Raw genomic sequence first — 25,903 nt, 5'->3', positions numbered from 1 at the left:
ACCTCTTCGTATTGTTCTGCGGATCCACAAGCATGTTTGCAGATTGCCACCATAGTATTGACGCCGCCAGGGTCGCAGGTATTGAGTCGTAGAGCATAGAGCATGGGTCGAAAATCGGCAGCCCCTGGGCCTGGCTCCCATTCCTCAACCCAGATTACAGACAGATCTCAGGATCTCCTTTCCAAACCCATCCCAATCTTGATCCGTTCACGATCTCAGCTCCGTATCTGGATCGAGACGGTACAGAACCACTCTCTCTCTCTCTGAAAGAAAGGTATTAAAACTGCTGCAAAGGACGGGTCCTTGTTCTGGCTGGCTCAAACAAGCACGCGGACAAATTTTCTATATCTAGATCTCGAGATCTTGTCTTACTCATCCTCTATCTCTATTTCTCCGACTCTCCCTCTCTCTCTCTCTTTCTCTCTTTCTCTCTCTCTCTTTGCTCTCGAGGAAAGATATCATACTCTGTATCTCAACATCCCCGCTTCAATTATCAATACCACGACGACTAGAAGAACAGAATTATTCACCATGTATCTTCCCGCCGTTCAAGCCTCGCACGCCGTTCGTGCTGTCGAGGCCGCCGCCCTCGATAACGCTCTGCCGTTCTCTACCAGGGACCTTGTCGATGCTGATGTCCCTATTGCAGAGTATGTATTCTTTCCTATCATTATCCTCCTACTATCCAAGGGATATGCATAGCCTACATCATCACATCATCAAACTATCCAATATGAAGCACCTCGGATACCTAGATTCCACCGTGGACTCCCTTCCTCCTCTCTTTGCTTCCTTGTCCCCACCTTCGAAGTAGACATACTGACACACCCACCCACCAGCCTTCACGAACGCACCCCCGAAGACCCCCTCACAGTCATCGAATCCGTCACTCGTTCCGTCAACGAGGCAGACGTCAACGAAGACATTGCCGCCCCCGCTGTCCGCCCCCGAGGCGGGCCTGTAGGTGGTAATCACAATTCCTGCGTCGTCATGTAAAAGACGGGGTTTTAAATGGATGGACACCTATTAGGTGAAGAGGGGTAGGAGGTATATATTCCATATTGGGATATATATTCCTGCGACAGAACGTGTGTTTAGGTATAGGTATGGACATATATGGATCTTTATGAAAGAGGAGGATCGGTATGGAAGGTATCTATAGGTAAAATATATACGTTCTTTTGAAAGAGAGATAAAGGGGTTAAGAGGTGGAAATATGCGATATGTGAGGTTTCGATCGTTGGGTGCGAATAAATTTTGTTTCTGAACGTTCTTTTTTTCTACTTTAGTGTTTGGTGCGCAGGCGAGGGGTCGGACGGATAGAATGTGGTGGAAGTGGTCGTGGTGGTACATACAACTATTCAGACTATGTGTTCCGCAGGGTTTCATGGATGTTTTGTACGTATGTATCACTGGCACGACTTGTGGGCTGGGTTATTGGGTTAGAGGAATTTATAACACTCTTTTGGTTCTTCTTATTCGATATTACCTTGTTCGCGGTAGTGGTGCCTTGTGAACATCTGATCTCCTGCTCATATGTTATATTCAATTCACCCAGAAGAAATACAGCACAAACATAGCTCGTCTCAGATCTCTTGCCTGAGCTTGCGGTTACTAGAAGCAGGGAAGGTATGGCTGATCTGATTCGATGCTGTTTGAATTTTATGGTTTTCTTCGTAGGGTGGGAGAGGGGAGGAGAGGTCTGTGCGCTAGGAATGTGAATACAGTTGGGTGTGGGATGGTTGCTTCGGGAATTTGTTGCTGGGTGTTTATCTTTGGTGTGGTGTGAGACAGATGGAATTGATAAGGCGTGGTTGTATATATGCTATATATATATGGCTCTGCCAGATGTGGAGTTGGGTCCTTTTCGTCCACTTATTGCGCCAGGTTAGTTATGTTAGTGGTCTTGAAACTTCCTACTTGATGCCTCCTTCATGGATGCATGGTTTTATTTATTTGATACGTCAGCTTTGGAAAGGTCAGGTCTGAGCAAACGCATTCTTATGTGTCGTGCGAGACGTGTAACACTATATCTGAAATATCGCTTTGAACTGTTACTTAACTGGAATGTGTTACTATTGGCGCTTGATTTTTTTCCCGTCTCTTTCTTGCCCTTGCTGGACTTATATGGTTTATTACCATTCTTATACATTAGTCTATACAGTAGAATGTTAGTCGGAATTGCCCATTCATCGTCCTAGGGAGGATAACGAATTTGCCACAAAACGCTTTACAGTTGGCATTATATTTGATGAGAAGGTCGTCCGGAATCATAATCGAATCAGTCTAGCTTCTGCAGGATTGTTCGACTTTTGCTACATCGATACGATATTTCGAGTCCACCGTGGACTCGTAAGTGAGCCTCGTAATGTAGAGATATATAGCAGACTCTCGGCGCCAGGTCTGTTGCCGAGTATCGTTGATTTCTCGTGAAGCGATGGCTATGCCACGTTGGATTGCGTTTCGTAAGAAGGCTTTTTCCGTGTATAGAGGCAGTGCAGTGCTCCACGAGAATGGTTTCGGATGATGCCGTCTGGTTCTCGACGTATTGCATAGCTGGCGTTTATTTCAAGTAGAAAGATATGCAGTGTTTCTACGATATCGAAACGCGATCATTGGGCGTCTCGAGATCGCTAAAATCCTGACATACCTTCAAATGAGATAGCGTTGTTTAGTTTGAGGTACTCATACTGAGTTGGAGGCGACTTCCACTTTGACTGGCTTATACACTTTGTAGAGCATTCATGGGTCATGCATCTCTTCATTGGTCTATTATCTCGTCGCCTGTAAGTATTCCTCATTTGTTCTTCTTCGCTCTTCTTTGCGCTCTTGTCATGATTTGTTTTGTTTGGAGTAAGATGAGATGGTTTCATTGATATGAGGAAACTTCAACAGAGTGGAAGTCTCCTAGCTTTATCTTAAGTTGCTTATCTAACTATTCAAGGCCATTAATGCTCGAGTATCGCGTGGTTGTCCATTGAACGGACACTGTGGTTGTAGTCAGTGTGCTGATGCGAATCCCGAATGCCCTAGGTGATCGAACAGAGTATGAAACCCTAGATAGACTGCTGGCTAGGTAGCATATATCTTGCAATGTATCTGTCAAGCTTTCAAGTAGCTCGCAGCTTGAGGGTGGTGGTTTGCGTGAACTTTTGTTATACAGAGAAGCCAACCAGAGTTGATAGGAAGACCAAAGCATTTAGCTACAGGCATAGCTATCGAATAAGCTGTATTCGATGACACAAAGATATGACATGATGACTCTTGACCTTCTCAAGGCGCCCTGATGCCCTGTGTTTACCTCTTCCAGACAATCTACCCCTGAGTGAGAGCCCATTTGCAAGAGTGAATATGACGGAACAACGGATCGCCGGAAAGCACCTTGACGAGAGTACTTAGCTCTGACCTCATGCACAATTTCTTTTCAATCAGCTTTTTATATCGCAACTCCACTCCGACTCTGAGTTCATGATCTAGAAAACCCCCAACTTGTCAGCGGATGGTGAGGACAATCGACCATTGTGGGATAGAGTGCTCAGAATACCGGACAAACAAGTCGTTGATTGTAAGCATAGCCAAAGTCTCTCCCTTCGTTGCCTACCATTCGTGTGAACGGCATCTTTATTGATCTGACCGAGAGTAACAATGCCTGTGGCGTGTATCAGGCGGTACTTCAGATCTGTTTCACAACTTTACTAGTCATTGACAGACTCTTGGTCAAAGACAGGCGGCTACTTCATTGATTACAGGCCATAGGCCTACCCGACAGTCTCGACTATAGATCCACTCAAGTCCATAGCCAGTATCCCCTTGCCGTTTTTCTTCTTCCATTGTTCCTGTATAGCAGTCACAGCATTGCGCTGACAACCAGCGAAATCTGCTGATGTCTGTCTTCAAGCTCCGCCCTGGGAGCCTAATCTCCCATATCAGGGTCTGAACTTTTATGTCCTATTATCGTGCGTCGACCAGGGAAATTGGGCCTGGCGGTGGCTTCAGGGCGAGCGGTACGGTCTTCTGTCCCTTTGCATGACAATGATAGTCACTAGCGTTAGCGCATGGTGAGCTTGACCGACGGTTATACTTGCGCTGACCTGCCTTCAGGTTTTCCCCATAATACATCAGGTTCACCTTCCACACGGAGCGGACGAGCGACTTTGATCACACTACATACATACACGGTCACACTCTAGCTATGTGTGGCATGTCCTCGTTTGTGTTCTAGTAGATCTGAAGGCTTGCCGCCTGGACCGGCAGTGTTCAGAGCGAACGAACTCCATCTGTATGGATACTTCACACCCGCAGACTCCAGTACAAAAGTTATGTTTCGCTCTATCGTGGCTTGTTATGTATGGCGATATTGTGCGTGATGCGGCACGACTGTGCGTTGATGTTATCCGTACGCTTCAGGGGCTATGCGAACGAAACTGGATGGTGCGTGTGATGGTGGTATATTGTGGCTATATTTGTTTGTCGCTTTCCCGCAGTATTTAACCCCTAGCCATGCACCAGAGCTCGTCACTTCCATTTGCCTCTACAGATGAATCATAGAGAGATTAAGTCCACTGTAGACAACTTACTCGATTGTTACCCGTGTAATATTCTCTTAATTACACTTCATCCCCTCGCACCTGGATGTTCTTGGCTGTCATTTCTGCCTTTCTTCACATACGGCTGGAACATGGGACGTCCCCATATCAGTTCAGATTCGCGAATCATTTCCTTCAATGAGAACGGATTCCGCGCTCTAGCGTAATGCGCCCACTTGCGCCTCGGGTGCTCGTTCCTTGAATGCACGGAGCGGGCAAACAGATTAGTGAATTTATGTCGTAACTCGGCTTTCACTGCAGACGTGGGAATATGTAACCCGCGATTTCGGAGTCTACGAAGGGTTCTTATACCGTCAGACCAGTTCCGTGGGTTTTGATTTTCCCATGTTAATGATTTGCGCATCGCCCAAGTGACAAATGCGCGAATGGTTTGTATGGGGAAGACGCGGAAGTACTCGCGGCGGTCGTGTAAATCCAGGAGCCAAAAGGATATGCGTTGTAGCTCTGCTAAGGAAGCACACATGCCGATTCGTTTCAACAGCTCCAACCACGCGGTCCGGCTGACGTATTCCCCGGACTCAGCCAGCCTCCGATAGACATTAGTGACTAGTAATACATCGGGACCCATGCCTCTGTAGCCGCTTGGCAGAGGTTCTGGTCTCCTGCCTGTGTTACGCATTCGAAGAATGCTCCTCAGCTGGATATGGCTTTCTTTGTTAAGGGGTATACGGTAGAAAAACATCCATTCAATTACTTTTGCGACAGGCTCCAGATCCGTGATGTTGCTATGACGGATGCGGGCCTGGAGGTAAATGTTCCACGCTGTAACAGGTCGGTTCTCTTGCCCGAGTGTAAGTACTTGAAGAGTGCGCTCCACCTGCTCCCAGTCTCCCCGAACCAAGTAATGAGACAACAAGTTGAATTGAAGCTCAGTGTCTTCAAGCACATCTGGATGCTGGTCGCTCCTCAAGAGACTTTTGAGGAGGTCGTCACGACCTGCTTGCGCGAAAGTAGTCACGGCATTAACGAACACGCTGTTTTGGACTGCGACGCTATGGCTCTTGAGGTCATCCATCCTATGAAGGATTTCGCGGGATGATTCAAGCCGGAGAGCTAATTCTCTAAATGCAACAGAGCCAATATTTGTAACACCAAACGCAGCAAGGCCATGGATGGCTGTATCTACGGATATAACCTTGGTAGCGAATAGCTTTGCGCATATCGTATCGCCTTTGTCTGTGCCAGTCGATTGGACAATGGGAGCGCGAGGATCCGAATGTAAACTCTGATGGTGATCGGCAGGTGCCTGCTGGAAGCTAACGCTATCTTGATGCTGAGAAATGCATCTAGTAGACGTCTCTCTTGCTTGCGCACGGGGGAGTCGGACTTGACCACCCTGAATACCGAAGCGTTCCGCAACAGCGTTCGAAGGTACGTCATCGTTATTGACAAGATATCTGTGCCAGTCGATAGCGAGATCTTGAGCGTCAGACATGAGCAATCTTGGCATGAGCGCATCATAGACATCGCTCTGGTTTGTATCTTCGTATATGTCTCGGAATACGGCAAGGATTTCTCTATCAGCAGGTAGTGACGGAGCGATGGTTCGAAGGAAGGTTTCGGACACGGATAAACGGCCGAGCATCATTTCATGCAGCTTCCTTGCTCTGGAAGGGTTTTGGACGAGATGGGTCCTAATAGCCTGTTCGTAGAGCGACGGGTGTGTTTCACCTCGCCTCTCTTGGACGTCCAAAGCATGCTGAACAATCGCTTCCGTCAAAGTAGAATCCATCATAAGAGTGTCCCAGATGATCTGTGATGTACGGCCACCTACAGGGAGGCTGATGTTCTGCTTCTGCATCGAGTCCCAAATATCCCTGAGAGCCCCCTGTTCAATGCGTCCTCGACCTTTCTTCAGGAGTTGTGCCCAAGTCTTATAATCGGGAAGCAGATCTACTTGTAGAGAGCTCTCTCTACGGTTCTCCTGAACGACAGGGGCTTTGAGAGGGTGTGAACGTCTCGGAATCGTCTTCGCCCCAGAAATAATGCCATCATCGGGCCTAGGTGTTACCTGACCATCTAGCGAAGCCTTAGAACCTAGAGGGGACTCGTCAAAGTCCCGGATGTCTGTTTGAACCGACGATAGGCAGGTGTGTTTTCTCACTTGTCTACTACGCAACAGGTGTTTGACGCCACGAACGCGCACATCATGCCTCGCCTTAACGGTTATACGGCGGATTCGGATACTATTCCTCACCCTGTACATTGCCCGACGATTGCGTACGTCATGTTGCACGCGAACACTCTGCATATTATCTTGTACACTACGACTTCGCACAATATGCCTTACGGAAGGACTTCGTATCTTAGGTTTAATACGCCGGACTGGCAGGGGCACGGCGGACAATAGTCGCGGTATTATGGGTGTTGCAACTGTACTCGGCTTCTCGTCCAACTGATGGCTTTTGTGTTTCTCGTCCTGCCCGCATTTTTGCTTTGGTAGCGATTCGTTATCGATATGTTGGTCTACGTTGGCAGTCGCTCGCAAAGATTCAGAGTGTGATAAGGTAGGAACGTCCGAGACAGTAACGAATTTTCGGATCCTCAGTAAGGAGTCCGTCTCAGTCTTCCGTATTCTTTGGTTCGGGCGTTTCCGCTGTTTGTTTTTGACAGCGATGTCGCCATCTTCAGAAGGTCCTGTTCTCTGCTGTTTGGTCGAGGACTGAAGTACTGGAAATTGGTTTTTGGTATCAGGTCGCACCGCATTGCTGTATAGTTGTGCTCGACAGCATTGATGTAGGTTCAACGTATGTAGAGAAAGTATTTCCGCGCGGGTAAGGATTGTACGTAGTAGTCGCAAGGTGGTCGATCGGACGAGAAGCCTCTCTAGCGCCGTGGGCATGGGCGCAAGATGGTTGAACGATCAAGAATGGCAGACTCTGTCAGACAGAACTCTCAGAATGACAAAGTGTTAAACCCAGTTATACAAATCCAAATGCGGAGGAACAGACACTAATTGCTACCTAGCGTAGAGGCCTGAGGCAGGAACCTACGGTATCGCGATTTGACTTCACACCCTGAGACCTCTCAGTCTTTGCAACGCCGAACCTCAATTGACACCGGACGTCGACTTCCATCTCCACTCAATATGCAACCAACACTTCGTAGAGCTGCAGGGTACGTTCTCCGTCGAACCGAGGAGTCGATTCATTGTCGGTTTCGACTTTGAGATGCTTCGACTTACTTCTTCTCGCAACTTCCCGCTGACGGTTTGCATAGCTTTATCTATCGCCAAAATAACGTCCCTCACTACCAGAGGCTATTCCAGAAAAACGACGGAGTCAGACAATGGAACAAGGTGCGTAGAGATGCTATACGCGCTTACACAGCTGGCGTCTACGTCGACCTTGAAGCAAACGCGTCCCACCCACCTCGTGCCACAAAGACAACACATGGATGAAAAGTGGAAGACATGGAATCTCTGCTGACTTGGACTGCATCAGACTCCCCGTAGTAAATACATGCTTTACCCATACTACGCAGTGTTGTGGGGCTCCTTCGGTGGTAAGCCTTTCGACCTCGCTGTTCCTTTGAAGCCAGTTATTGCAAGTGCTAATGTTATTAGCATCCACTTACTGCATGTGCCGCATGGTATTGGTAGGTTCATCACTCCTAGATCAGATCAGATCTCAATGTGGAATCATCAGGGAGGCTTTGCGCCTCTCGAGGACGTGTGCGATCTCAAAATGGGAGCTCCTTAGCACGCCCTGATCCAGTGCTTCCGCATACCACTTAAGGATAGTCACAACAAAACAAAGCTAACAAGTACAACAGGGCCACAAGACTTGGTTCGGCGAAGGTTAGGGTTCTAACGGATCGAGTACAGCAACCTATCAAGGACCAACTCCTCTTTGTAATGCGATGACAAAGCTCCATGTATAGCTACAATAGAGTAAACCAGGCACTACAATGATGCCTTTTGTGTACTAAGTGGAACTTGTTGTATTGACTTCTTGTCTCCTTCGTACCCATGGAGTTCGTGTTTGCCTAAGCAGTATTTGATCTTTCTCTTGTCTTGATACTTTGGCAAAGTTAGTCTTCACACAATATTTATACGATAATGAAGTATATACAGTACACATTAGTCATGTCACAGACGTTTGGGCATCTTGAAATTCGATGCTGTGCTGCCTAGGATCCTCAATTCAGCCCCACTGTTGCTTAGTTTCGATACCGACATACATGGGCAGGTAATTACCTCACCCGTTTTTTGCCCGGGCGCAGCGCGTTCATCACCGGCGACAATTGCATCAACTTACCAGTTCCTGGGCACAATCCAGTGACGCTATAGCTACAACAACGTCTACAAGATGGCTGACTTGTTCAATAAATTCTTCGGTAGTGGGAGCACTCCGTCGCACGCGCCAGCAACCGATGCCGGTGTGTTCTACGCCAGTCCACTGTTCATAAGTCACTGAAGCATCAATTGACTGACAATTATCCCTCTACAGACTTTGCCGACTTTGCTGAAGCCCCTGATCCATCTCCGGTATCCATAGCATCAGATCCATCGATACCATCAGCCCCATTTGCTACCGGTACCGCCAAACCTTTCACAAAATGGTATCGTGTATGGGAACGCACGCAGGCGTCCGACTTCTATCTGGAGATGATGATTGCGCCATTCATCTTGCTTATTTTGTTATTTCACTTCTATGGAATACGGGTCAATCGTCGGAAGGCAAAGAGCTGGGCAACGGCGCATGCGCCTGTAATGCAGCAAGAGTTCGCAGTGATCGGATTCGGTGATACACGTAAGACCCCGAACATTGACGAAGCTGCCTCCCAGGGCCTGGCAGGCATGGCGTTTGATATGGTTGTACCAGAGCAGCTACTCAAAGAGAAGGCTGCAAACGAATTTATAACATACGCGACTGGTCGCCAGAACGTGGCTTTTATGGACGTCAAACTTACGTTTGTGAAGCGATATAATCCTATCTTGCGATATGGAGAGATAGCTCTGGGTTTCTTCTTTGAGAGTTTGCCTGCTTCAGAAGAGCGCATGGAAGTCTCGATATACAATTTCGACGGCCGCGAGTCCAGTTTAGTACCCTCCGCGGAGAGTGTGAAGAAATCCGGTAATTCAACCTACGATGGCTTCGTCTTCGCCGTCGTCCACAAGAATCTGATGAAGCGTCTACGCGACGATCGCTACGACCTCTCCCTCACAACCACTAAGGATAATGCGAAGCTACCTACTTGGGCAACCGTTATGAGTGAGAGCGCGGAAATCACAGACACACTATTGACCGCGGACTTGATTAAAGCCATTGAAACGGCCGGCGAAGAGAATTTTGAAGCCATCATTATCACAGACATGCCAATAGACCAACCGAAGAAGTATGTATTAACCCCTTGCACCATTGGTGCACGCTGACATAATGTAGGCTCGACGAGCTCGTGCCCAAGAAGCGCACTACTCTGTCCCTTCGAATTCCTTCCAATGATAAATACAGCGCCCACCTACCACTGTTTCAATCTGCCATCCGCATAGTGGATTCTCTAGTCTCAGGTGGTCGCTTCCGCGCCGAAGCCCTACGCCGTGTGAAGCAAACACGCGAAGACGAAATGAAGAAGATTCGTAAGATTGACGACTCGGAGAAAGCCGAAGAGCGTAAACTCAAGGCGGATAAAGAAAAGAAGGAGAAGCGTGATGCCTCGCTGAAAAATCTGAGCGCTGAGGATCAGAGGAAGTTTTTGGAGAAGGAGCGGGAGAAGAGCCAGCGCAAGGGACAAAAGAAAATGACGATGAAGGCATGAATGAGCCTGTAGCTTACAGGGCATTGTGCAGGACGTTGGTGCATCATGATTGCGCTCACTAAAGCGAAAAGCGTCAGTCGTTGAGAGTGCCTTGCTTTTCTTCCGGATTGTACTTCAAAAAATTGTCAATTGTAATTGTAATCTACTCGCATGTACACAGTCTAGCGCTCAATCAAATCGTGTCCATATGCTCGTACCAATCGAAGATTGCGGGAATCGTGACTTAAGGCATGCTTTGCCTTAGCTACTCAGAGGTCTCAACGACCGCCAGGTCAAAGATGCTATACAAATAGAAAGTTCCGCGAAGAAGAGTCGAATCATTCGTTAGCATGAATTATTCCTAGGATTCATCGAGAACCACAGTTATAGTATATAAACTTTTTCACTTAATGCTGAACACCTCACCACGCGAGCCAAAGCAGTGCCACTAAACGCAGTAAACTACTTCCTTTTCTTCGCCAATCTCTTCTCCGCCCTGACATCCTTCTTTAACCTCGCATCCACCATCTTGTATTTACCCTTCGTGCCACTCGGTCGCCCTGGATTCGCCCTATTCCTACCAGTTGCCACAACGACTTTGACTTGCTGCTTTGGCTTCTTCTTCTTTGCTTTGGCCATCAGCTTGGAGATGCTGGAAGCTTTCTCCTTCTCCGTCATGCCCTCGTCATCAATCAGCATGGAAGATTTCTGTTTCAGCTTCTCCAGTCGTTGCGCAGCCTTGAACTTCTTTCGGTCTTTGGCTTCCCGGACCTTCTTGATTGGTCGAGCATTCAAGGCGCGCATCTTTTCTTTGATTACTGCTGCTGCTGCCGCCGTGATGGGCCTTTGGAGTTTGGAGTGGCGATTCTCGTCGTCGAGGAACCATTCGGGCAAGCCGTCAACGTCGCGAAGGGAATATTTGTTGAAACCATCATCGAGCATATCGTATTTTGACTTTTTGCCAGTGGCAAGCTGCTGGGCGAGAGTCATGGCTTCAGCTGTGATGATGTCGATATCTGGCCGTCCATTCTTCATGGGAGTCGCACCTGCCTCCCACTCTGTCTCGTTGCGTTTGACTGTTTCGAAGCCATTCGAGTCATCATCATCAGACGACCAGTCGTCATCCTCTGTCTGTGATTTTCTCGCTTCGATTGTCTGGTCTAATTCGGACTTCGTTACTTGGATTGTCGATCTTAGTTCTGATTTCTTCTTTGGCCTAGACGGCAATTGTGTAGCCGATATTGCATGCGATGATTCTGCGTCGCCCTCGTCTACGTCGATTCCGCTGTCCATTTCCTCATCATCCAGGCCGTCTATACCTTCAAATTGATCAAAAAACATATGCGCGCGCTTGCTGAGAGAATTTGGAGCCTTGGCTTCCACGTCCAGGTCTGTGATTAAATGTTGCTCTCCATCTTCATCGGTATCGCTCTCAGATCCGCTGTCTTCATCACGCATGATGTGATCATTATCCGAGGTATCACCTGTTTCCCGATCCGAGAAGCCTTCAAACTCCTCATCGTCTTCCTTGAAAGTCCGCCTTGCTTTTTTGGCTCGGTATTTTGTATCGACCATTGCTCGTCGCTCTTGGTACGCCTCGTAATCAGCATCAAGCTCCCTCTCAAGAGCATCTTGCTCATCGTCGCTCTCCTCATCTTCGTCTTCAGCCTCCAACTTGGAATGCTCATCATCGTCACTATCCAAGATAGTGTGCATCTTTCCTCTGGCGATCTTATTCACACCACCAGCCTTGTCAACAGTCTTAAGAGCAAAGACAGAGTCGGCTCCTTGGAGGCCTTCTTGTTCTAGGCCGATGTCAAAAGGCGTCGTCATGCCCATTTGCATCCGAGTGATCTCTTTCGTTCTCTTTTCATTCGCTCTTCTTCTTTCTCGTTTCTTCACAGCGTTGTCTCTATCCTTCATCTGTTGGATTTCTTCTTGCATTTTCAATTCCTCGTCCATAGGCTCTACCTCGGCAACTTCATCTTGCTCTGCAGCCTGTGCATCTTTTTGTTTTTTTGAGAAGCCAAATATATCTCGCACTTTTAATCGCCACCTCAGGAGGCGCTTGAAGTCTGCTCTTCCTAATACCTTCAAGTCCGCACAGCAGTCTCTAATCTCCTGCGTTGTTTCAGGAAGCTTATCGAGAGTGGCAAGAGCAATGTCACCGTTTGGCTTCTGATCGAAGCTAAGTTTGTTATGTGATCCTAGCATAGCAATTGGGTCCGTAGTGTGTATAAATTCGCTGGCAGGAACCTCTTTGAATTGGATGTAGTCACCCTCTTCATAACCCTCTCTCCTCCTCTTTTTTACTTCTGGATTATAAACCTTTGCCTCGTTATTCGGTGTAGGATCAGAGAGTTCTGCAAAGACAGATCGAGGGTCGAGGAATTTAGGATCTATCCGCTTGGGTGCTTTGTAGCCCCGGCATACAACGAAGATCTCGGCGGAGACATTACGAGATGACGGAGGCTTTGTTGCCTCGACTTTGGTAAATAGCTGATTGAAAACCCAAAGCAGAGGGTTGTAATCTTTTGATCTGAAGACTTTGGTCACAAATGTTCCACCCTCGCAAAGGAATTCCGTCGCTAGTTTCATGGACTGTAGGACCAACTCCGCCTGGGAAAAAGCGTCCTGGACCCAAGCCGTACCAACATTCGGAGCTCCGTCGTGAAGTACAGTGTCTGCTTTGAAGGTCTTAAGGTGCTGCCGCAACGTTGCGCGGCACTTGTCGGTTGTGATATCGCTTTGGAACGTGATGCATCTTGGGACGGGCTTGATGGGCGACAAGTCCACACCGACTATGAGGCTGCCACTGGGCATGACCTCTGCGGCAACTTGACACCATGACTGTGCTTGTTAGTATTAGGGTTTAGTGCGGTGAACACGACTCACTCCTGGAGCAGCGCAGAGATCTATTAGCACTTTGCTCTTTTCCAGAAAATTGTACTTCTTATTCAGTTGTATCAATTTGAACGCCGCGCGCGCACGATAGCCTTTCTCTTTTGCCAAACGATACCATTTATCGAGACGACCTTTGCCGTGCTAAATAAGTCAGCCACAAAGGCCATGAAGTCTATAAATCAGTACTTGCCTTCTTTTGGATTGCCATTCTGGCCAGTGGCGCGAGAGCTACGGGCTGTTGTATAACAAATACTTGAACGATAAATAAAAAAATTGGCACGACGCAGATCCTGTAGCAAGACGATGGAAATTCTTCGGGCATGGGAACTCCCCGCGTGGGATGACCCGCAAAAAGGTGCTGAGGCCCCGCTAGTACCTAGCCGCCCAGCTCGCAGGTCTCCAGTTTCACGCGCCTTGCACATGACGAAATCGAGCAGCGCCGCTGTATCTACTCCTGCCTCCCCACCGCCCAGCGTCAAGGTACCTACGCATATCAGTCCTCTGTATCTTAGCTCATATATTCCCTAGCAACGCCTATCGAACTTGAAGAGGCTGGGCGAGTACCTACCCATGGGACCAAGCAAGAAGTCGAAGCTCAACGATAAGGCTCCTGCGTCCGAGCCCCAGTTAACGAGAGACGCGCAACCAGCACAGTCTGCGTCATCAAAGCCGTCTCCAGCGTCTTGTTCCTCGACCAGCCTAGAATCAATCCTCCCAAGAAGCAGTACAACCTCAACAAAAGAGTCGGTTAGTACTCAGAAAAGCTGGTATGGTGGCAGCTGGAGATCCAAGGCGTCCCCAGTCGTAGCCCAAGTCGCAAGAGAGAATGTGGGGGCCTTGGGAGGGCCAAATCAAGAGCTTCCGAAAGAATCAAATAGATCTGCCTCAGGTTCTCCCGCAACACTGTTGTCTAAAAGGCGACCGAGTAAGGGAAACCCTATTGCTGCTTCGATGACCAAAGTACATGTTACATCAAATGGAGATGACGACGGAATACCAGTGTCATCCACCAACTCGGGTGCCCCTTCAAAAGATACTATGGAGGAACCTCCACTTCCACCAGACCCTACAGTCACAGAGGAGAAGGAAGATACGATAGTCGCAGAGAACACAAATAGATATTCCACTGGGATGTCTATGCTCACAAGCTGGTGGTCAAGACCTGACGGTTACGAGACCGTAAAAGCTAGACCAGTTGAGTCAATTGAAGCACAAAGGATACCGTTACCAGGGAACACGCCGGTGGGTGAGTCAGAAGCAGAAGATAAGGACTTGAAAACCCAAGAGCCTACCGATAGCGAGCATGCAACTGTCGCCACAGAGGGGCAAGCATCTTCAGATGTGGTTGCAAGCGAAAAATCTCAACAGCAGCAGCAACAACAACAAAATCGGTCCTCGTGGTTCTGGCTTTGGAGTAGATCGCAGAGCATACACCATGATGGCGAGGTTCAACCAGAAATAGTTCGGTCTAAAGACGTTACCAAGGATGGTTCCAAGATCACCGGCTCTGCCCAGGCTGCAGTGGTAGAACAGCAAAGCATACAAACGCCACTTGAGCCAGAATCCCTGACGAAGCAAGTCCAGGCTGATACGCCTAAAGGTCCGTCGACGAAATCTACCGGGTGGGCGTTCTGGTCAAGAGAGAATCCCAAGGCGAAGGATGACACAGACTCTGTTCACAGGGAGGTTGGTGAGATAGCTGTTGCCGACACACCATCACAGAACCATCCGGAAGCTGCTCAATTCAATGAAAGAGAGGAACCCCGGTCTCAAGAGCATACACCAGCTAAGGCTAGGCCACATGGAAAGGATAGCGTGAAGAAATCCGCCACCAGCAGCACTCCCTCTATTACGAACCGGGGAATGAAGCCAAAACCAATTGAAGACAGCGATACAGCAGTTCAACCGCCACTCAAAGTCGAGCAGTGCACAAATTTCGTTCTGCCTGATTTCCGAAGTACATATCAATTTGCCCAGTCGCCCTCAGTCTGGCAGCAAATACGTCGTTACTTGTTGGGTGACCAGGAAGAGACTCCCCATATAAAACTGCTTCCATCACCACCTAGAGTCAAGAAGGCTTTAGCTGTAGGTATTCATGGCTACTTTCCTACGTCACTCATACGATCCATGATTGGACAACCAACAGGAACCTCCATCCGGTTCGCGAACTGTGCAGCCAATGCAATTTCAGAGTGGACGCACCATCATGGTGGCTATTCTTGCGAGATTGAGAAGGTTGCCCTTGAAGGTGAAGGGTTCATAGCTGATCGAGTAGATACGTTGTGGAAGCTGCTGCTTAATTGGATTGAACACGTCCGAAATGCCGACCTCATCATGGTAGCGTGCCATTCTCAAGGCGTGCCTGTTGCGATCATGCTGATCGCGAAGCTGATATCATTCGGATGTATAAGCCCAATGGCAAGGATAGGTGTATGCGCTATGGCGGGAATCAATCTTGGTCCCTTTGTCGAATACAGGACGAGGTATCTGGGCAGCACCGCTGCAGAATTGTTCGAATTCTCCAACCCAAAGAGCACTCAATCAGCCAATTACATGAACGCTATGCAAGAAGTACTTAAGTTTGGCGTCAAGTTGGTGTACGTCGGTAGCCTGGACGATCAGCTGGTTTCTTTGGAATCCTCCACCTTCGCTAACATCTCGCACCCCTATATCTACCGCGCAGTGTTCGTTAACGGGAAATTGCACGCTCCGGACTTGTAAGTGCTACATCCTCTACACAATACGAAGTTTGGCTAATGTAGAAAGTATGACACACCTAGTAGGCTTTGTATTGAAGCTTAGGAACTTGGGCCTTCCCGACCATGGTCTGATCCATGAGCTATCGCCAGCATTGGCAGGTTCTCTCTATTCCGGTGAAGGCCATTCCCGCATTCATGAGGATTCTTCTGTGTATTCTCTCGCGGTTTCACACATCCTCGAAACCACTAATATACCCCATACCGTACCGCTTATTATCAAAGACTTCCAAGGCAGTACGAGTAGCATCAACCCCAATCCTTACTTTTTGCCTTGGGCGATGAGAGGACTACTAGAAGAAGAGTTTGTTAGACGCGAACTGGGAAAAGAAGTGGACGAGTTGCTGAGCATGTTTGAAGCCTGGAAGCCAACAAGCAAGGCATTGAAAGATGTCAAATTCAGGCTGGAAGCTGTGCGGAGTAGACTTTGAAACACATTGGGAAGGTCGTCGCACACCGGGTGTAGAGAAACGAAATTTTGGCGTTCATTTCATGTTGTTGGAGGAGGCGTCGTATCACTCAGTCTCGCCCATAGACTCGTATGCGAAGTCCCGCTAGGCTTCACGCATCGTTAAGCATCATGATCAGGCAACTCTCAAGGCTTGGTCCCCATCTTGAATATACTCCCTATGCAAGTTCGTATGCATTGGTCGCCTTTGTCAATAGCCGCTCTCCTCGCCATAAAAGATCTCTTTATACCGGTGTGTCGCATCCACAACGGCATCGACAGCTGCAAAATCTTGCGTACGATTAGTATTGCACCCCAATATTCATGGCATTCTCATTACTCACCGATCCCCATACCCAGATCTGTCGCTGTGAGAACTCTCACAGTCAAGTCCGGCGACACCTTCCCTACGAGCTCGACGGCGTGGTCTTTCGCAAGATGGGCATCCTATCAATTGATCATTAGCATGGATTTAGTAGCTGAGAGTGCGATGGGATTCACTTTGGGTACACTGATCGAGATGTGGCCGCCAGCATCGATTGTCGCGTTCTCGCCTCGTAGTTGGATTACTTTGCCGGTTATGCGAACTACTTTGCCTGAGAAGCTCTCGAGGTAGGGTGCGGTTATGCGAGGAGTTGCTTCGCTCATATTGAATGACTTGGGCTTGTTCGAAATTGCAAGTGTTTCCTGAGGAATGGCCGAGCTCGAAGGTTAGTTTTATCGGTCGAACGCGAGACGCGAAAAACGGTCGCGCGGTCAGGTGCTGGGTACCTAAGGTAGTGGGGAGGGGAGAAATGACGTAATCACCTGCAACGCCTCCAGCTTTCTGCACTGGACTCCACGGGAAGAACGCCAGACTCCATGCAACTTACTGAATGAGGAAAGTTCGACTCTTACATCTGCTGGTCACTGTCACAACTTTGGACAGGATGCTGGATTTCTCAGTACATGAGATATCGGATGGAAGCTCTCCACTGTTCACTTGAACCACTAAATTGTCCCTGTTCAATCCTAGGTTTACAACAATAGGGCCGGACCAGTTGAATCACTAGATGACCTGCGAGCCTTGCAGGACGATATGGGCACGCCCTGAGCGCCTGGAAATCTATGACACAGGGAAGCAGCATGGATGTCTGTTGCATGACTCTTTCTCGCAACTACAAAAATCTGTGAGTTCTGGCTGTGAGTTATGCCAGCTTCTACTACAACACATCGCCAATGTGATCGATGAGGAGCAGAACAACAAGCATCGGGAAAAAATATTGCCAGAGTCTTCTCTATTCAGATTGCACATTGGGATCCTTACGACTGGGGCACAGACCAACCATCACAGCGGTAGCTCGACGTTGTTCGCGCGCGTTGATGTGAGGAGCCGTTACGGGAAGAAAAGCTTTGATCTATTCAAACATGGATGGGACGAGTTTTTTGAGGTCGTTGTAGATAGATGTGAAAGACACCTAGCTTTCATTGGCTGGATTATCTGCTGACAGGTCTGTAGCGGTTGCTTACAAGTCGTTATCTGGGTCAATCTTTGGAAGAGTAGTAGTCGAAGATCCGACATCCATTGCGCATGTAGATCTCATCAAATCGTGGGTATCCGAATGTAGCGAGAAACATGAGCTCTGCCGAACTCGACTTGCCGAGCGATGTCTTCCTTCACGGACTATTGATGTCGGTCCTGCGGATGGAAGTGAAAATCCTCGACTCGTACTAAATATCCGGGATGAATCACAGGAAATCGCTTGGATAGCCCTGAGCCATCGCTGGGGAAATAGTATTCCTATCAAAACTATGTCTTTCAATCTCGATACTCATCAAAAGGAAATCCTGTTTGATGACGTCCCACGTACGTTCCAAGACGCCGTGTCGACTACCCGACGTTTAGGACTACGACACCTTTGGATAGACAGTCTGGTGAGTGTAGTATAGTCATTTCATACTACCATTAGTACTCATCTCGCTCACCTAGTGTATCGTACAGGACGACCCCGAAGACTGGCTTGCCGAATACCCAAAGATGGGCAGCATCTTTGAGCAGGCGCATCTCACATTGGCCGCAGACAACGCCAGTAACTGTGATGCAGGACTACTGGGACTTCGCGTTACGGAAGACATTCTATCGTTCCCATGGAACAGTCCCGACGGTAATACAAAAACCTGGATCCGTATACGCAAAGGCCTCAAGGCATGGAAGTACGTCCTTGGAGAGAGAGAAAGCTCGATATACACCCGCGGCTGGATCCTCCAAGAAGACCTCCTCGCCCAACGCACCCTGCACTACGGCCGCCAGCAAGTCTTCTGGGAATGCCGCACCCACCGCCGTTCCGAGTCTCTCAGCAACCCCTTTCGCAACTTTACCACCCTCAACCTCACCGCCGGCAAATCATTCATGCGGCTCGCCTCCTCGCGCTCAACCAACAACCACTCCAGAAAACATCCTGATCTCCTTGTCTACGCCGAATGGGCCGTAATCGTCCGTGACTACACAAGACGCTCCCTCACCTTCCCCTCCGACAAACTCCCCGCCCTCGTCGGCGCCGCCCAAGCCTTCCAGCGCCGTCTACGCTCCCCACGAAACGGCTACTACGCAGGTCTATGGGAAGACAACCTGCACAAAGACCTCCTCTGGCGCCCCAAATTCAGCATCCCCCTGACTCTCGTCCCGAACCGTGCACCCTCATGGAGCTGGGCATCTGTTGACGGGCCAGTGCTTTTTCCTCGCCATATGCGTCCTGCTCACGACGGCTGCCTTGCCGAGTTTCATCGTAGCGTCGGCATCGATGGAGAGGGGGATAAGGGTGGTGGTAGTAGCGATGCATATTGGCCGTTCACGTCGCCTCGCCATGTCGCGTCTCATACGCATCTGGCTGCCCTGCGCATATCCGCGCCATGTATCCCCTGCGCCCGCTACGACGTTGTCTCGTCCGCTCTACCCGCCGGCTATAGTGACAACGGCATACGCCTGCACGCATCATCACCGTCACCAGCACCATCATCAACAGTAGCTGTAGTGCGGGACGATAGTAATAATACTTCAAGTAACACTACCCCCGATCTACTATGTTATTTCGACACCTGTGACGCGCAGACGTTAAAGTGGAAAGAAAACCCAGACAGCCTTGTAGCGCTTGCAATAGCAGCGTTTGGAGATTCACGGCGCGGCAGGATTGCGGTTATGGGGTTGTTGCTTGATGGTGCGAGTGAGAATGGTGGTGAGGGGGATAGGGTGTATAGGCGCGTGGGGACGACGAGGGTGGATGTTCCGTGGGAGGGTGGTGGAAGTGCAACCGATGGTCATGAAAGTATTCGCGCCCGACTGGAGCTTTGTGGATGGAATGTGCGGACGGTGATGGTTGGATAGGGCCCAGGGGTTGCATGGATGGATCTGGGTTCTTGGCGCGGGAATCAGGAGTTTGGTGGAATCTGGGATGGGAAGGAGTGGGACTAAGGAGGCGAGCAGCGTTGCATACAAAGAAAAGGCCTGAGAGTTAAATATGGGGCCCGTAGGGGTAGACATGACTGTATATTTTGTGAGAGGAAGGGTTTGAAAGTCGAACAGCGGATACCTAAGAAATGCTTGCTGTACTTGCTGAGATATCAATAGAGGAGTGTAATTCATAACATTGCGAGTGCAAACATCTGACACACCAATGAAGACATTTTCACAGTTCGGTACAACAGTAGCATGATATAAGTTTGATAGTAGATATTTTGCCAAAGAGTTTTTATTGATACATTATGATTCATGTCGTAAAAACAACACCCAAAGAACGCTAGTAACGACGTCAAGCATGTCCATTGACCCCATTTGCACCCGACGCAGCCAATGGCGCATGCTGGCCCTTCAACGGCGCACCATTATTATCAGGCTGGCTCTGCGTCGTTAGGCCTTTCACACCATTTGCAGCCTTGAGCGACTTGTCCTTGGCCATGCCATTGTGAGTACCATTAAACCTCAGGCCGGCGATGCCAGGGTAGCCCTTGACGCCAGTGGCCTTCTCGAGGCGTGACGCTAGATCCTCAGACACCTCACGGAAGATGCCAATCTGGCGCTGGATAGCCTCGGTCTTCTTGCAGTTTGCCATGTGGCCTGAGATGTTGCTGATGAAGCGCTCGCGTGCGGGCTCGTCGAAGACCTTCTCCCAAAGAGCGCGTGGAGCGTTGAAGTCCTCGGGGCGGATCTCGGACAAAAACGTTACGGCACGGCCTTGGAAATGGCCGTGAGTCTTGTCGAGGTCGACTTGGCGCTCACGGAATTGGATGGGGTCGATGGAGGAGAGGTAGTTTGGTCGTGCACCTTGATTGTAAAAGGCCATGGGGCCGTCACGCTGGAAGTTTGCGAATCGGTAAGGCACGCGAGGGGCGTTCACAGGGAGTTGCTGGTAGTTAGCACCGAGGCGGTGGCGGTGGGTGTCGGGGTAGGAGAAGAGACGACTCTGCAGGACGGGGTCGGCAGATGGCTCAATGCCGGGAACGAGATGGGATGGGCTGAAAGCAACTTGCTCGATTTCGGCGAAGTAGTTTTGAGCGTTCTCGTTGAGGAAAAACTCGCCGACCTTACGCAGGGGGAATTGCTTATGTGGCCAGACATGGGTCAGGTCGAAGACGTTGATCTTCTGCTTCTCCCACATATCTTCAGCCTCCTTGGGGGTGACGGTCTGTACGCAGACATCCCATCCGGGAAAGTCGCCTTTCTCAATAGCCTCATACAGGTCTTGTTGGGAGTAGTCGGGTGACTTGCTGTGAGAATCTTCTTGAGTGATGAATTTGGTGCCTTGTTTTGATTTGAAATGAATCTGAGTGTAGACCCAGTCGCCGTTCTTGTTGACAAGCTTGAATGTATGTCCGCTATAGCCATGCATGAAGCGGTATCCGTCAGGAATACCACGGTCGCCCATCAAGATCATAAACTGATGAACAGATTCGGGGTTCTGAGACGCATACTCCCAGAAATGAGTGGAATCGTCGGCATGGGTAAGATGAGTAGATGGATCCCTCTTCTGAGTATGGATAAAGTGAGGGAACTTGGCGGCGTCTCGCAAGAAGAAGACAGGGGTGTTGTTGGCCACCATGTCCCAATTTCCTTCCTCGGTGCGGAACTTGACAGAAAAACCTCGTGGGTCGCGAGCGCAATCGTGTGAGCCACTTTCACCACCGACGGTGGAGAAACGGACAGTGACCGGGCATGACTTGCCGGCTTTGAAAATGTCGGCAATGCAGAGATCGTCGAGGGGGTCCGTGGTCTTGTAGAAACCATGAGCACCGCTGCCCTTTGCGTGGACGACACGCTCAGGTATACGTTCACGGTCAAAGTGCGACAGGAGATCGATCAGATGGTAGTCTTGTAGCAGTAGAGGACCACTCTCTCCAGCTCGCTGTGATTCATAGGGGTGGGCGGTAGGGACACCATTGCTGGTAGTATACACAGTATCTTGCGAAGAGGCGTTTCGGTCATCGGCGTAATCACGGAACAGGTCGCCGTTTTTCTTTCCTTCGGCAGTATAGGCCATAATGACGGGATGTGAGGGGGGAATATGTGTGATTGAGAGAAGCTTGAAGAATGGTGGAGGGGTGTAGAATGAGGAGAGACGGGAGAAAGGACAGTACATATACTGGAGAGGCAGCTAAAGCAGTAGTGGCGACAGGGAGAAGGAATAAATCATGTCATGACGGAGAGATCGAAGATGAAAACCACACAAGTGAGAAGGGCGTTGACGCTGCAGGCACTTGATAACCAATCAAAGGGATGCAATTAGTCGTTTATACTCACACAGTACACAGTAACAGTAATAGACCCCCGGCCAGGATATGCAGCATGCAACATCCGAGCAAAGTCGATGGTACGGGCGGGGCATTCTGCCGAAATGCCATCCATTCTCGCACCGTGATGATGCCTTTTCGATTTCTGCTCCTTTGTGTCTGTTTTCTGCTCTGCTCCACGTCGTTAACAAACAATGTCAATATACGAAACAACTTTGTGCTCTGTCGGGCTACTGGGCAATGAAGGCACAATGCTGTCCTTTCTCCCATTATATGACGTAGGCTACACTTGACAAAGCATTCTGTACGCTTCGTTACTATCTCTAAACATGCATACTAGAGTAGTTAGTCATCACTTTCATGTACCAGAGTGCTGACGCCAAAGTGACGTCAGACACAGTCTTTTCCTCTTCCAGTCTAGTGTCTGGTGAGCTCCATCCGTGCACCTTACCGCAGCGTCACTGTATGTTGCTTTTGCACGTGAAGCGAAATGCACGTGCACGCTAACGCTACTCCTCTGATCTTTTTCGTCTTCCAGCAAACAAAACATTATTACACGCTCACTCCGTCTAATACGTCCAACCCTGGGGGCATACACACTTCCAGTTAGCACTATGTACGTCTCGACACCCACAACATAATGCCATCTTCTTGTCTTAGACTCTTTCGAAAGCCACACCACATTCATGTATTCAGGCCGTCGCCTCAGCTACTGTGGTAAGTCTACCTGTTCTTTCATCCTACTACACACTATCTCCACCATTGAGTATCAAAATACATGTGCATCCCACTCCACTCGAAGTGCCAACTATACTCATGCTACATCTCATATTTCTACAATCTTCGAGTCTTCTGTCTATTTTGTCTACCAACTCAAACTATACAAACAACCTTCCCGTGCATTCAATTATATCGTTGGAAGTATTCCTTCCTATCATGATGCGTAGTCAGCACTTTCGAAATCATGCATCGAGTATGTGATATAGTATTGACGTGCGAGGGTTCCCCTTCCGTCGTGTTGCGACGCGAAAGCTCGTGAACTTTGACAGGTATGTTGCTCCACTACGACTTTTGCGCAAGACTTGCAACGGCTGTCAACAAGCCTTCATGTCTCCGCTCCTGCAAGACAGAACTCGAGGAATAGCTGGGGTCTCTACATGTGTCCAAGCGATCCATTCCGCAAAATTCATGCAAAGTGCCCTCATATGCCCCTCATTGCAGGTCATAGCTGTCTTACTTCCATGCTTGTGTTCCATGCTTGTGTTCCCCTGGAGTCATCTCCGACAGCTATTCATACGCTCGAATCCCCATGTGGATCCACCATGCTATGCCTATGACAATATCTCGACGTCGCTATGAGCACTGTCTATAAACCTGCTTGCTACGATGTTGCTACAACTTACCTTACACCTTACCTCGACTGACTTTCAAGGCCTGCCATCTAAAGTCTAGACTTCATTCAGGGGCCTCTCGCATGTCTCGTAGCTGCTCATTTGCGACCAGAAGCCGTATATGAACGTCACGACTAAAGAATACCGTAACTAACACCACCGGTCATACCTCATTCTTGTTGAAATGTGCGCCTCGTACCTTTTCCAGGTCCAGTATTTCAATGCTGCTGCGTGCTGAATTCCTCGCACACGATTACTATTTGCGTAAGTTACTGCATGATCCACGGTGCCATATGATATTTGCCACTCACAATGGATATACAGGTCAATCAGGAATTCCGTGTCCGACATCGTGGTCATGTAATCTAGTTCTCTCGTGGTCATGTAATCTAGTTCTCTCGAGCATCAAATCGTTATGTCGAACTCAGTACTTTCAAAGATTCCGCTGTCACATCCGGCTTATGCTTCTCCCACTCAAGCACGAATTGTACAGCCGGACCAAATCTCCAGCCAAGACGCAGGGCAAGACGCGCTGTATTTATGGAGCCTGGCTGAAATAGGACCCGTCCCTTACCCGTTCTCTGGAACATGTCGCCACTGCTACCGGATGTCCACCATTCAGGTTACGACGTCCTCGTTCCCAAATCACTCACACTATACCTGCGCCCCGGTGAGACTAGCTCTGATACTCAGGTCGAATCACATCGTGTACGACCACCCTACGATCGCTGCCCTCGCTTCACATCGCTGCAATCATCTGTCGTTGCGCCAAAGGGAATTTTTTTCGGGCCGCCCACATTGCCAGGCATCAGGCTATCGATACAGGTTGGGTCTGACGACATATTGCCCTGATCGACGTATGCTCCGAAACATTCTTGTACGGCCCCGATATCCTATCTCCATCACTCGATCATTACGGAGTTCCCTTTGACTGGTCGGCTCTGAGATTATGCAGCAAGGCAGTCCTATGGATCATGGCTTTGCACAGATCAGCACGTATGCACCAACTCTTCAGACTCCACGTCTTGCGATCACGAAGCTGAGACTCTATCAACAGGACATTCACGACTGGGCAGTATTCAGATCTGACTATCCGTTGTAAGAACAAAATCTTCAACGTACACAAGGTTATCGTATGCAGTCAATGTCAAGACTTTGCGGACCTCTGCTTGGCCAATGTCGAGGTAAGACTGGGTGCAGGCGGTAATCATCTCGGAGCTCCATAGTATCATTTTACTGATCGAAATTTTTACCTAGTATGTCTCTGACGAGATCGACCTCCCGAATGACGATCCGCTCGCTATTCAGGCCTTGCTGGAGTTCTTCTACTCTATGACCTATACGTTTGATATGTCATCACCTGCCGCATCCTTCCTTCATATTTCCGTCTTCGCAGTTGCAACCAAATACTCCATTGGGGAATTATGTCTGCTCGCAACTACAAATTTCCAGTCTCTCGCCAGTAAGATATGGAATTCGCCGTCCTTTGTCGAATCTGTACGCTTCGTGTACACTTCTACACCCGCACATCATCGCGCACTGCGCGACATCGTCTTGGACATTGTTACGCGCAATATCGACACGATTCTAGCAAAAGATGGCCAATTCAGCCAAGTGATGCGTGACACGGGTGATTTTGACGTCGAGCTTGTAAACAGCTTGGCTAGAACCAACAACGAGTTGAGAAGTCGCCTCCAAAGCAAAGTCAGATGCCTGGCTGCGCTGTAGCATTCAGCTATATACCAGAATTTGATACAAGACCAAACATTTTCTGTATCGCTTGTGGGAAATACTTCCTTGTCCATGACAACTTAGTACCTGGGTGAACTTCTCGAGGGCGGACAAGCGAAGATTTCAGACTCAGGGGTGATCAGGTCCCCATCTATGCCCAGCAATAACAATGGAACAACATACAGAAGACTATTACAGAATCTTTTAGTATATCTCAATTTCTTAACAGGGTGCAAAGGCGATGTTCTTGAGGTGATCTATGATTTGTTGTTTTTCAGTATCATGCACAGCCCCTTTTTTCGGTTCAGTTGCTTGATACAGGTCCCCAGATAACTTAGCCTAGATCAGCAGCGACTAGAACGGTATTCGTCCCAGTAAGGTACGATTTTTATTCGAGAATGTTAGACTAGACTTCCTATCAATTAGTTCAGTTCAACTTTGGGCCTCTAGTTAAACTAGACTAAAGTACTTTAATCCTAGCCGTCGTAGAATTAGATTAAACTATTAATCCTAGTAGTAGAATTAAAGTTAAACTAGACTAGACTAAAGTATATCCGTAGAAGTGGC

The 25,903-nt window shown here is 48.9% G+C and overlaps 9 protein-coding genes across 9 annotated transcripts; 5 read left to right on the top strand and 4 right to left on the bottom strand.

The window, feature by feature from the left end:
• Nucleotides 1–4,553: 4,553 nt before the first annotated feature.
• Nucleotides 4,554–7,524, bottom strand: EJ05DRAFT_324350 (uncharacterized protein). Its single transcript, XM_033740779.1, has one exon. It carries the CDS (start codon nt 7,447–7,449, stop codon nt 4,615–4,617), a length of 2,835 nt encoding a protein of 944 aa, XP_033601313.1. The 5' UTR covers nt 7,450–7,524; the 3' UTR covers nt 4,554–4,614.
• A 155-nt stretch (nt 7,525–7,679) lies between these two features.
• On the top strand, nt 7,680–8,403 carry EJ05DRAFT_475116 (uncharacterized protein). Its single transcript, XM_033743739.1, has 4 exons — nt 7,680–7,724; nt 7,827–8,111; nt 8,173–8,204; nt 8,382–8,403. Exons 1-2 carry the CDS (start codon nt 7,696–7,698, stop codon nt 8,005–8,007), a joined length of 210 nt encoding a protein of 69 aa, XP_033601312.1. The 5' UTR covers nt 7,680–7,695; the 3' UTR covers nt 8,008–8,111; nt 8,173–8,204; nt 8,382–8,403.
• A 514-nt stretch (nt 8,404–8,917) lies between these two features.
• On the top strand, nt 8,918–10,564 carry EJ05DRAFT_537259 (DUF1682-domain-containing protein; the record flags this gene model as incomplete). The annotated part of the gene is made up of 3 exons (XM_033749373.1): nt 8,918–8,987; nt 9,059–9,947; nt 9,995–10,564. 3 exons carry the CDS (start codon nt 8,918–8,920, stop codon nt 10,365–10,367), a joined length of 1,332 nt encoding a protein of 443 aa, XP_033601311.1. The 3' UTR covers nt 10,368–10,564.
• A 244-nt stretch (nt 10,565–10,808) lies between these two features.
• Nucleotides 10,809–13,458, bottom strand: EJ05DRAFT_531347 (uncharacterized protein; the record flags this gene model as incomplete). Its single annotated transcript, XM_033749021.1, has 3 exons — nt 10,809–13,196; nt 13,242–13,391; nt 13,441–13,458. 3 exons carry the CDS (start codon nt 13,456–13,458, stop codon nt 10,809–10,811), a joined length of 2,556 nt encoding a protein of 851 aa, XP_033601310.1.
• Nucleotides 13,459–13,650: 192 nt separating this feature from the next.
• EJ05DRAFT_324217 (uncharacterized protein) lies at nt 13,651–16,536 on the top strand. Its single transcript, XM_033740778.1, has 3 exons — nt 13,651–13,730; nt 13,779–15,967; nt 16,017–16,536. Exons 1-3 carry the CDS (start codon nt 13,671–13,673, stop codon nt 16,435–16,437), a joined length of 2,670 nt encoding a protein of 889 aa, XP_033601309.1. The 5' UTR covers nt 13,651–13,670; the 3' UTR covers nt 16,438–16,536.
• Nucleotides 16,537–16,665: 129 nt separating this feature from the next.
• Nucleotides 16,666–17,102, bottom strand: EJ05DRAFT_499294 (ssDNA binding protein-like protein Ssb3; the record flags this gene model as incomplete). The annotated part of the gene is made up of 3 exons (XM_033746811.1): nt 16,666–16,745; nt 16,799–16,901; nt 16,956–17,102. The coding sequence occupies 3 exons, from the start codon at nt 17,100–17,102 to the stop codon at nt 16,666–16,668; spliced, it is 330 nt and encodes a 109-aa protein (XP_033601308.1).
• A 404-nt stretch (nt 17,103–17,506) lies between these two features.
• EJ05DRAFT_499293 (HET-domain-containing protein) lies at nt 17,507–19,815 on the top strand (the record flags this gene model as incomplete). The annotated part of the gene is made up of 3 exons (XM_033746810.1): nt 17,507–17,900; nt 17,953–18,368; nt 18,424–19,815. The coding sequence occupies 3 exons, from the start codon at nt 17,507–17,509 to the stop codon at nt 19,813–19,815; spliced, it is 2,202 nt and encodes a 733-aa protein (XP_033601307.1).
• A 424-nt stretch (nt 19,816–20,239) lies between these two features.
• Nucleotides 20,240–21,964, bottom strand: EJ05DRAFT_484956 (CAT1 catalase; the record flags this gene model as incomplete). Its single annotated transcript, XM_033745404.1, has 1 exon — nt 20,240–21,964. One exon carries the CDS (start codon nt 21,962–21,964, stop codon nt 20,240–20,242), a length of 1,725 nt encoding a protein of 574 aa, XP_033601306.1.
• Nucleotides 21,965–24,273: 2,309 nt separating this feature from the next.
• Nucleotides 24,274–25,700, top strand: EJ05DRAFT_537254 (uncharacterized protein). Its single transcript, XM_033749372.1, has 3 exons — nt 24,274–24,601; nt 24,663–24,789; nt 24,863–25,700. The coding sequence occupies exons 1-3, from the start codon at nt 24,555–24,557 to the stop codon at nt 25,331–25,333; spliced, it is 645 nt and encodes a 214-aa protein (XP_033601305.1). The 5' UTR covers nt 24,274–24,554; the 3' UTR covers nt 25,334–25,700.
• Nucleotides 25,701–25,903: the final 203 nt, after the last annotated feature.

This window comes from Pseudovirgaria hyperparasitica (assembly GCF_010093815.1).
Source record: "Pseudovirgaria hyperparasitica strain CBS 121739 unplaced genomic scaffold EJ05scaffold_6, whole genome shotgun sequence".
NCBI lineage: Eukaryota > Fungi > Ascomycota > Dothideomycetes > Acrospermales > Acrospermaceae > Pseudovirgaria > Pseudovirgaria hyperparasitica.
This window is presented reverse-complemented; position numbering and strand designations above follow the sequence as displayed.

Excerpts from the sequence above, each read along its gene's own strand:
- EJ05DRAFT_537254 (XM_033749372.1), top strand. The coding sequence starts at position 24,555 with ATGCAGCAAGGCAGTCCTATGGATCATGGCTTTGCACAGATCAGCAC. Across the intron at positions 24,602-24,662 it reads GGCTTTGCACAGATCAGCAC|GACATTCACGACTGGGCAGT; the intron begins GTATGCACCAAC and ends CTCTATCAACAG. Across the intron at positions 24,790-24,862 it reads TCTGCTTGGCCAATGTCGAG|TATGTCTCTGACGAGATCGA; the intron begins GTAAGACTGGGT and ends ATTTTTACCTAG.
- EJ05DRAFT_324217 (XM_033740778.1), top strand. The coding sequence starts at position 13,671 with ATGACGAAATCGAGCAGCGCCGCTGTATCTACTCCTGCCTCCCCACCG. Across the intron at positions 13,731-13,778 it reads CCCCACCGCCCAGCGTCAAG|CAACGCCTATCGAACTTGAA; the intron begins GTACCTACGCAT and ends TATATTCCCTAG. Across the intron at positions 15,968-16,016 it reads AAATTGCACGCTCCGGACTT|TATGACACACCTAGTAGGCT; the intron begins GTAAGTGCTACA and ends TAATGTAGAAAG.
- EJ05DRAFT_475116 (XM_033743739.1), top strand. The coding sequence starts at position 7,696 with ATGCAACCAACACTTCGTAGAGCTGCAGG. Across the intron at positions 7,725-7,826 it reads ACACTTCGTAGAGCTGCAGG|CTTTATCTATCGCCAAAATA; the intron begins GTACGTTCTCCG and ends CGGTTTGCATAG.
- EJ05DRAFT_324350 (XM_033740779.1), bottom strand. The coding sequence starts at position 7,449 with ATGCCCACGGCGCTAGAGAGGCTTCTCGTCCGATCGACCACCTTGCGA.